At 35.5% G+C, this 9,885-nt stretch overlaps 3 protein-coding genes across 3 annotated transcripts in view; all 3 read left to right on the top strand.

Moving 5' to 3' along the window:
• The window catches only part of LOC104736757, a 3,084-nt gene extending 1,905 nt beyond the window's left edge, over window positions 1-1,179 (top strand). Inside the window, exons 4-9 of the mRNA XM_010456809.2 lie at window positions 4-82; window positions 177-291; window positions 379-470; window positions 555-620; window positions 722-815; window positions 957-1,179. Of these exons, the coding sequence (XP_010455111.1) occupies window positions 4-82; window positions 177-291; window positions 379-470; window positions 555-620; window positions 722-815; window positions 957-1,064 (554 nt within the window). The 3' untranslated portion in view covers window positions 1,065-1,179. The remainder of the gene's footprint in view (window positions 1-3; window positions 83-176; window positions 292-378; window positions 471-554; window positions 621-721; window positions 816-956) is intronic.
• LOC104736756 (long chain acyl-CoA synthetase 7, peroxisomal) lies at window positions 1,552-6,175 on the top strand. Its single transcript, XM_010456808.2, has 23 exons — window positions 1,552-1,827; window positions 1,927-1,987; window positions 2,090-2,167; window positions 2,264-2,335; window positions 2,415-2,496; window positions 2,650-2,755; window positions 2,849-2,925; window positions 3,046-3,090; window positions 3,183-3,269; window positions 3,433-3,522; window positions 3,623-3,702; window positions 3,784-3,877; window positions 3,959-4,047; window positions 4,139-4,227; window positions 4,330-4,459; window positions 4,587-4,705; window positions 4,800-4,923; window positions 5,008-5,094; window positions 5,171-5,274; window positions 5,356-5,441; window positions 5,536-5,622; window positions 5,697-5,783; window positions 5,877-6,175. Exons 1-23 carry the CDS (start codon window positions 1,701-1,703, stop codon window positions 5,970-5,972), a joined length of 2,097 nt encoding a protein of 698 aa, XP_010455110.1. The 5' UTR covers window positions 1,552-1,700; the 3' UTR covers window positions 5,973-6,175.
• Window positions 9,284-9,885, top strand: part of LOC104736754 (protein ALWAYS EARLY 1-like) — a 7,058-nt gene continuing 6,456 nt past the window's right edge. The window contains exon 1 of the mRNA XM_010456807.2: window positions 9,284-9,535. The gene's annotated coding sequence lies outside the window, so the exon portion shown is untranslated. The remainder of the gene's footprint in view (window positions 9,536-9,885) is intronic.

Genomic DNA, 9,885 nt, shown 5'->3' with positions numbered 1-9,885 from the left:
GAGTTAAAGCCGTATTTCCAGATGCTGGAGCTGCTGCATTGCTCAAATATCGGTGGAAGGATGCAACTTTTGGATTTGCTAGGTATGTTTGCTTCATCCTGAGAGCTTGATAGTTTTAGTCTGATAAATTCTGTGAAATGGAATAATATGCAGTCATGTTTCTTGTTGTGATGCAGCTTAAGTGACCGGAAACCAGTGGAGAAAGAAGATGAGATCATTGTCATGGTTGTTCCTGATTACCAAATGCTGGAATATGTTGAGAAAATTGCAAAAGGGCTTGCTGATGACCCGGTAACTAACTCTCTCCATCCTAATTTTGACTTTGCCAAGAACCTTTTCTTCTAACATCAAGAAGACATTTCTTTGTGTTCCTTTAAGCCAAGGCCTCTCATTATGTGGAACCCTCGTCTTATAAGCGAGGAAGTCGGAGTTGGGTTTAACGTGAGAAAACTAAGACGTTACTTCCTAAGGTACAAGGAAAAATTCTTAATGAGACTTCACAAGGTTTTTTTACTTGAACATCATTAACTGTTCTTTCATTTTGGCGCTTGTAGTTCTTTTACTACGGTTTACTCTATGAGACCTCTGGCTGCTGGTGCTGTTTTCAGGTGTTATCCTGGGTAAGACTCAGACTTGGTTTTTTCTTATCTGATTAAGTCCATGTAGATACAGCTTAACGATTACAAGCTGATCAATTGTTTTGATCCTTACTATTTTCTAGAAAATGGAAAGTGTTCTATGATAATAAAGACAGACCAGGCCGGTATCTACTCGCTAAAGAACTCATCGGTCGACCTGATGCCGAGGATCTTGAGGTTAATTGAATACTAGATTTGAATCCTACGTTTTTCATTGAGTTGACAAATTGTTAGATGATGGAAAGAATTTGGTGCACATCCTAGTTACAATAGCTTGTTTGCTGCCATTTCATTTGATGAAATGTTTTATTTTCGCAGATAATATATGGGGGCGTAGAAGAGAAATCAGATGATGAAGGGCCATCTCTATTGAGTCAAGCCGCTGGAATTTTTTCATCCATTAACAGGTTTATGAAATCAATGTAGAGATGAGTGTTAAACTGTTTGGAACTAGAAATGTAACAAAAGGGTATACTGTATATCTTTGTATGCTAATACATCACAATGAATATAATTCGTACTCAGCAAAGAGTTTTATGCAGTTCCTCTGTGTGTGTTTCATTAAATCTCTTTCTGGTCCAGAGATAGTAGCTGACAACTTCAACAGCATAACCAGTCTATACGTTTGCTTGAAGATACTGAGCTGTTTGATGATTATATGTTAGTCTAGAGAATACAAGTGCCTGACTGAATCAGCTGCAAAGATTTCACTATTTTAGTCTTACACCATGACCAATCACAACAAGTCAATGCATGCCACACATAACAGTCAGGTTTGATCGGCAATGAATGGACTTTTTTGATAAGGATCAAATAATAATTTTGGTGAAATGGTAAAATTATCCACATAGAGAAGCGTGCCTTATTTGACGTAAGCAAATATGTGAGAAATGTACATACTCGAAAATATGTGGTTTAGGGGCCAGCCGTAGCAATCACAACGATTACATACCATTTTCATCTTTCAATGTTTTTAATCTATATATTTGTTACGTCATTTTCTTTAGTTGATCAGTTTATTTCGTATTCCTCTTAAAAAAAACGATTATCGAGAAAGAAAAAATGGAATTTTCATCGCCGGCACAACGTCGTCTTGAAACCGTTCGATCTCACCTAGGTTCTTCTCCGGCCGACGACCAAACATCTCTCTTCCTCAACGCCACCGCCTCTGCTTCACCTTTCTTAAACGGTAAGCACCTGAGATCAGCTTTTTTGTTCCCATATTACCAACCACTTTGAGTTCTCTGTTTCTTGAGTATGAGAGGTTTGAATTGTTTTCTCTCTATAGAGGATAGCTATAGTGTGGTGCTTCCAGAGAAGCTGGATACTGGAAAATGGAATGTCTACAGGTCCAGAAAAAAAAAACACTCTTTTCTTTGTTTGGTTTTTAACAAGTGTATGTATGTGTTTGTGAAAAATTCTCTTTTTTGTTTTTGTTTTTGTCGTGCTAGATCTGCAAAGTCGCCTACGAAGCTCATTAGCAGGTTCCAGGATCATCCTGAAATAGGGACTTTACATGACAATTTTGTGTAAGTTTGAGTGGATTACTTCTTTGAGCTTGTTTAATTGGTTGGCTTGGCTTAGTTTGTGACATTAATGCTGGATTTACGTTTTTATGGAATCAGACATGCTGTTGAAACATATCCTGATAACAAGTATCTGGGTACACGAGTTCGGCTTGATGGAACCGTTGGAGAGTGAGTTTTAAAGTGTTTTCTTGCGTTGAGATTTTTATATAACTGTTCAATTTATGTTTCTGTGATATGTTTTTTGAAGGTACACATGGATGACTTATGCAGAAACAGCTTCTGAACGACAAGCCATTGGTTCAGGACTCTTGTTTCATGGAATTAGCCATGTAAGTTTTAATCTACTTTGAATGTGTTCATTACGAAACGTAAGCAGTATGGACTAGCTCAAGAAGCTCCATCAAAATTATGTATTCCAGCTGATTATATCCGCCAGGTTCTTTTTAAAAAAGAAAAAGTACTGTCCTCATGTAATGGAACAGGGAGCTTGCGTTGGACTCTATTTTATTAACAGACCAGAGTGGTTGATTGCGGATCATGCTTGTGCAGCATATTCATTTATCTCTGTTCCTTTATACGATACACTTGGTAACCAATCTGAATTTGATTTGATTTTTTTTCTCTTTAATTTTTGGGTTTGCAAGCCTTGTCTCTTCTTAATATGATTTTCTGGTTACGCAGGTCCAGATGCTGTAAAGTTTGCTGTGAATCATGCTACTCTTCAGGCTATATTTTGTGTACCACAAACCTTAAATACTGTAAGTGTCTTTTGGTTTACAAATGTGGAGGCTATTATCTTGTGAGAATTACTCCAAGTGGTCTAAACTGCAGCACTTACAATCATGAGTTGTGTTTTTTTTTGGTCGGGAACTATGCAGTTGCTAAGCTTCTTAGCGGAAATCCCATCCATTCGTCTCATTGTGGTATGTACTTCTCCAATGTGTAATGTCTCTGTACGATACTCTATATACTTTAGTATTTTCACTTATACATATCTTCTTTGTACTGTGGTAAGGTGGTGGGCGGGGCGGATGAGCATTTGCCATCACTTCCTCAAGGAACTGGAGTCAAAATTGTATCATACCAAAAGCTATTGAGTCAGGTAGTCTTCTACAAGGGGTTTTAACTAAACGTGTGGTGTTTATCTTGGTCACTAGCTTTATGAATGGTTACTATGTTATAGCAACTGTAAATGCTTCTGTTTTTGTAATGGCTTTTTGCTTGGTAGTGAAAGAGACTTCATGTTGCTACTGGTTATCTTTTAGGGTCGAAGTAGCTTACATCCATTTTACCCTCCAAAGCCTGAAGACATTGCAACCATATGCTACACAAGTGGAACCACAGGAACACCAAAGGTGAGTTGTTTCCAGTTCTTCTTGTTGAATGGTGAATGAATCACTTTAAGGCTAAATACTTAACTATATAATTGATTTCATATGTTCTTTGTTTTCGAAGGGTGCTGTGTTGACTCATGGAAACTTGATCGCAAATGTCGCTGGTTCCAGTTTGGCAGTAGAGTTTTTACCTTCAGATATGTGAGTTGAACTTTTCAGAAGTGACACACATAGTTGCAATTATTGTTATAGAAACGATATTTAACTATCTTTTATCTTTAGTTACATATCATATCTTCCGTTGGCACACATTTATGAACGTGCAAATCAGATTTTGGCGGTGTATGGTGGTGTTGCTATCGGTTTTTATCAGGGGGTATGTGAGCTCATGTCTTATAACATATGAGATGAACTTTTGGTACGGAATCAGACTAATGTATGTATACTTCTTGGACAGGATGTCTTGAAGCTGATGAATGATTTTGCTGTGTTAAGGCCAACAGTATTCTGTAGTGTCCCTCGGTTATATAATCGAATATATGATGGGTAAAAATATCACTCTTATACTTCCCATGTAATTTTCAATTACTTATTGTGGAAATTTTGTGGTTCAATGTGTTACTCTTAATCTCAACAGAGTTACAAGTGCCGTGAAATCATCTGGGGTTATGAAAAAACGGCTTTTCGAAATTGCCTACAACTCAAAGAAGAAAGCGATCGTGAATGGTATTGTCTGCTAATAGAAACAGTTTAAAAAAGTGAACCAAAGTATACCTGTTTCAAGCTTTCTGCACTATTTTCTTTCTTTCTCATGTATGGTTTCTTCAGGGCGTAATCCGTCTGCACTTTGGGATAAACTGGTCTTCAACAAAATAAAAGAAAAGCTTGGTGGACGTGTTCGCTTTATAGGGTCTGGTGCTTCTCCATTGTCTCCTGATGTCATGGATTTCTTGAGAGTGTAAGTTTTATTTTCTGGTTTTCTCCGTTTGAACCATTCTTCCATGGTTTCACTGTCACTGATTCTTAAGAATCTGAAACTAAGTCAAACACATAAAATATGGGTCTTTGGTCATCATGATGAACAGGTGCTTTGGATGTTCGGTGCGGGAAGGGTATGGTATGACCGAGACTTCTTGTGTCATAAGTTCTATGGATGAAGGTGACACTTTATCTGGCCATGTCGGATCCCCTAATCCAGCGTGTGGTAAGCAATGTGCTATATCAGAATCCAAACTTGGCAAGACCTTCGAGTCCAATATGTATGACAGGTTTGTGTTTTGAAAATGTTTTTTCCTCAGAGGTAAAACTCGTGGATGTTCCTGAAATGAACTACACATCAGATGATCAACCATACCCACGTGGTGAGATATGTGTAAGAGGGCCAATCATCTTCAAAGGCTACTACAAGGATGAAGAACAAACGTAACACATTTTCCAGTTTTACTAGTGGCTCTGCTTATATGTATTGATAAGCAGACATGAGTCCTGACACATTTACTTGGGCAGGAGAGAAATTATTGATGAGGATAGCTGGCTACACACAGGAGATATCGGGTTGTGGTTATCTGGTGGTCGGCTCAAGATCATAGACAGGTTTTGTAATTAAAAACAATCTTGATATTTCTTTATTTGTTGTTAAAGAGTTGAAATGTTTCGATGTTCATGACAGGAAGAAGAACATATTTAAGTTGGCGCAAGGAGAATATATAGCACCAGAGAAGATCGAAAATGTTTATACCAAATGTAGATTTGTTTCGCAGTGTTTCATACACGGTAAGCGAAAGACTCTGCTCTCTCCACCAAACCAAACAGGCTTTGTGCTATTTCTCAACCTAGCCATAATGTGTATTGTAGGAGATAGCTTCAATTCTTCTCTAGTAGCTATTGTTTCAGTTGACCCAGATGTGATGAAAGAGTGGGCTGCATCAGAAGGCATTAAGGTACTATATTATAACTCAATGATATTACAGAGTTTCCTCTGCTTCTTTTACAGAAAATATCTCAATTTTTTGAATCATTTCTTATTGATTGCAGTATGAGCATCTAGGACAGCTCTGTAACGATCCAAAAGCACGAAAGGCTGTTCTTGCCGAGATGGATGGTGTTGGAAAAGAAGCTCAGGTAAAAACAAGACTTGCCTTAAAATAATCTTATCTGTGCTATCAACTCACCAATTGAAATTTGTGCTAATACAGTTGAGAGGATTTGAGTTTGCAAAGGCTGTGACTTTGGTACCAGAGCCATTCACTTTAGAGAATGGACTTCTGACACCAACATTCAAGGTAACCAATAACAATGTGAAGTTGATAGCCACAATGAAAGTTGTTACTTACCTCGGAATCTCTAAAATTTATGTGTTTAAAACTTTGAAACAGATAAAGAGACCTCAAGCAAAAGCTTACTTTGCAGACGCAATATCCAAAATGTATGCGGAAATCGCAGCCTTGGACCCCATGCCTTCTAAACTGTAAAGATACACATTTCTTAGAAGTGTTTCTTTAATTTTATATTTGCATTACAGAGGTGATTATAGAACTGTAAAAGATGGAATTAGAGGTGGATTTGATGATGCGAAAAAAAAAACAGAATCGTGCTGTAATTTCATCTATGCCGCCTTTCATAATAAAACAAGCAGACTATGCTGCTCCACTAAATCAACCAGTGCAGGTCCGTACAGTTTGGTTTAGTTTTGATTTGGCTGAAGAGGCCTTTTTAGGTTTTCTTTTTCCCATCAGTAATATCAGAGACAATGTAATCCAAAAACATAATTCCTCAGACAATTGAAACTCAAAACATGTTGTAAGACAAAAGCATTAGGCAAAGACCAGACTCTTAAGCAGCACCCTTGCCCTTTTTCTGTGGATCTTCTTCATGTAGAAATCCAACTCTTCTTGGTACCTCATCACCTTCCTCTCAATCCTTCTTGGTGGAAGAAGCAGCATTCTTCTTCTTGCGGCCAGCCTAAACACCAAAGTGCTGGAGATAACATTGCTTCAATAGGAGCAGCATCCACCTGAAGAACATATATATAACACTCTTGACAAGTGTTTTAGTACCGACGACGAGCTCGGTGTTGGATGCATTGTAGACGACGTCATCAAGGATTCTGGTGTTGTGGGTAACTGCTTCACTTCCCCAAGCGTACTCTTGTTGTTGTTTGAGAGGTTGGTGTTGGCAGTGTGCCTTCCCATCTCATACTTTTGCTTTTTCCTCCATTGCTTCTGCTTGCCTCCAGGGAAATACCCATTTTCGCCTATCAGGGATTCTCCAACAAAGCTGTGCCGCCCTTTAAGTTTTTATAACAAGATAAAATCCTTGAAAAGGAAAATCAGTATTTAGACCGGTTTGTTCTTTACATTTTTTTTTTCCAGTTTCAATCCAATTAATTATCTTCAAATTTGATCATTTCCAAATCTGATATTTTCTATTAAGCTTCATTGTAACAATTATCTAAATAATTTTTTATTGATTATGATTTTATTGGAATATTTCAAATTTTAGGTTGAATATTAACTGAAAACTAGTTATTGATTCAAAAAAATCTAAACCCATAATCTGAAAAATGTTGAATCTAGTCTTAGTCTGAAACCCTGAATATACTGTCAGAGAAATGTGGGTAAAATTATCTTTAGTCTTTATTATCATATACATAAAATCTCTATAAATTAATAAACACGATAAATTAATAAATTTTGTTGGTCCTGAATCGGGCTAGTGTAAAAAATAACAAAATTCGATAATATAATAATATAACTTTTTTTTGAAATCCTAATATAAAATATGGTTCTAATAACATCATAAATTAATAATCATATAAATTTCAAATTTTCTCCTTGGGCTCATATATATAAAACAATTGTTATTTTGTATTTTCAAACTATAATGATACAAAATACTCTATAACATGTCATAATATTTTTTTAAAAAGTTTTAAATTTCTTTCCAAAACCCAAAAACTGAATGGAACATAGATCCACTAAAGATCAAAACAATATATGGACAAAAAAAACAAAAAAAAAAACTGACCTTGGCATTATGAAAGCTGCCAAAAAAGTTAGAGACTAGCGATTTAAACTGAGAAAAAACTTAAAGAAAGGGAAGATCTGAATTTTAAGAGAGAAAGTATCACAATTGTTGGGCCTTCTAAGTCAAGTCAAGTCTCCATTAGTATGATATTGTTCGCTTTGGGCCGAGTTGGCAAAGCCTGCACGGATTTGTTATTGGGCACCTTCACAAAAGGTCTCATACTAAGTAGGGTTGAACTTAACATATATATTAGAAACGTCTTTTTTAATCTTCCAATGTGGAACGTTGGTTTGTATCCAACAATACTCCCCCTCAAACCAAGGACCACGAACCTTAGGCCTCCTCCTCAGCGAAATTTTGTCACCATTGACTCGGTGCTCCTTCTTCGCGAGGTATTCTTGAGGTACCCTTCTTGTCCTATCATATTGAGGGACTTCTCCCACACCAACCATTATTCCAAACACACTTCCTAGGTCCATTTATTTTAACATAGGCTCTGATACCAATTGTTGGGCTTTCTAAGTCCAAGTCAAGTCCCACTAGTATGATATTTTCCGCTTTGGGCCGAGATGGCAAAACCCGCACGAATTTGTTATTGGACTCCTTCCCAAAAGGCCTCATATTAAATAGAGTTGGACTTGAATTATATATTAAAAACTTGTTTCTAATTTTCTGATGTGGGATGTTGGTTTGTATCCAACAATAAAAAATATTAATTCACACTACAAACAATTCGCACTACAAACAATTCATGAAGCACCAAGGAGAGGTTTTGAAAATCAAGGAAATTTAGTATTACATTTGAAGTAATTATTATTTTAGGAGTGTCATTTTTTCTCTTTGATCAACAATCATGATGGACATCTTCATAACACACTACAGAAATCTACATTACCTAAAATCTAACAACATAAAAGAAATTGTTTTATTATTTGGAATATTTAAAGAAAATGCAAGATAGATTTTCTAATATCTCACAACATAATTTTTTTTATTATTATTTGGAATATTTAAAGAGAATTTAAGATAGATGATCTCATAGTCAATTTATGATAAAGCCAAATAGTAATGAGCAATAGATTGGATGTATTGTTATATTATTGAAAGGATTTAAAAAAAATCCAAGGCAGATTCATTCTCATAGTCAAATTATAAGAATATCAAACAGTAATAGATTAAAATATGCATTCCCGGAGTATTTGGATATATATTAAAAAGATATTTTTTAGATAAGAAAATAACCAGCCGTAGAACGACGCGTGGTAATATAAGTAAGCAAAAATATACAATTATGAGTGATACATTATACATATATGACAACATATTTACATTGTATTAATGCTCTATATAGATTTGACTAGAACATATTATTTAGTATCTTACCCCCTAAATTCAAATTTACATAATGCATATTACTTTAATTTTCATATTTTCAATATAATTATATTAAATGTTTAGAACAATGTATACACATATGATAATTATTTTCTATTAAAATCTGTAAAAAAAAGAAAAAAAAACAAGTATGTGCAAAAGCAAATTTCTGCATTAATAATAATTTTTAATGAAAAAAATTGGGTGATTTTCAAATATAATCCCATGTATCCGTTAACACAAACCCTAAAAGAAACCCAGAAAAATCGAACGGTCAGTAAAATGAAAAGACACGTGTACGTGTCAGATCACATAACAAAAGCTTTTGATATACTTCAAAAAAAAAAAGGACGAAAATAAAAAGGGGAAGTGTCTATTGGCTTACGAGAGTTCTCTCAAGTCTGTGTCCTTTTTATTCAAGTTTCGCGGCAACGCCTCTCTTCACCTCTTCTCTCTCTCTCTCTCTCTCTCTCTATTTCATCTCAATCCTTTTTTTCTCCATCTCTCTCTTTAAAACCTCTTCCTCTAATCGATCTCTCGAACAAGGTTTATGTGAGCTTTTTCTCTCTTCTTCTTCTCTGAGTGGCGTCCCGATTTGCTTCGTTTTGTCGGTTCTTATTGAGCTGTGTAATCGGTGAGTTAGATCTGTTGTTTTGATTTAGGGTTTTTATTAAGGCTTTTTTTTTTAAAAAACAGAACTAATTGGGATTTTTTTGAACTTCACTTTATTCGATTTTTTTTTTTATTGGAGAGGAGTGTTATGGTTGGATTGGTTTTGGGATCTGTTGATTCTGGTTCGTCGATGCGTTTTTTTTTTTTTGAAATCGAAGTTCTTTTTTTACAAAAAAAAAAAGATGATTGTGGATTCGAACTTGTGAATTTTGTTGTTTCTGTTTGGTTGATTTTGTTTTTGAATCTCGAAGAAACGAGAGAGTATTGGGTAATTTGAATCTGGGTCCCTTCTTCTTTTTTTTTTTTTTTTTT

Source organism: Camelina sativa, chromosome 13, assembly GCF_000633955.1.
Source record: "Camelina sativa cultivar DH55 chromosome 13, Cs, whole genome shotgun sequence".
Classification (NCBI taxonomy): domain Eukaryota; kingdom Viridiplantae; phylum Streptophyta; class Magnoliopsida; order Brassicales; family Brassicaceae; genus Camelina; species Camelina sativa.
This window is presented reverse-complemented; position numbering and strand designations above follow the sequence as displayed.

Excerpts from the sequence above, each read along its gene's own strand:
- LOC104736756 (XM_010456808.2), top strand. The coding sequence starts at position 1,701 with ATGGAATTTTCATCGCCGGCACAACGTCGTCTTGAAACCGTTCGATCT. Across the intron at positions 4,228-4,329 it reads GAAGAAAGCGATCGTGAATG|GGCGTAATCCGTCTGCACTT; the intron begins GTATTGTCTGCT and ends TGGTTTCTTCAG. Across the intron at positions 4,924-5,007 it reads TACAAGGATGAAGAACAAAC|GAGAGAAATTATTGATGAGG; the intron begins GTAACACATTTT and ends TTACTTGGGCAG.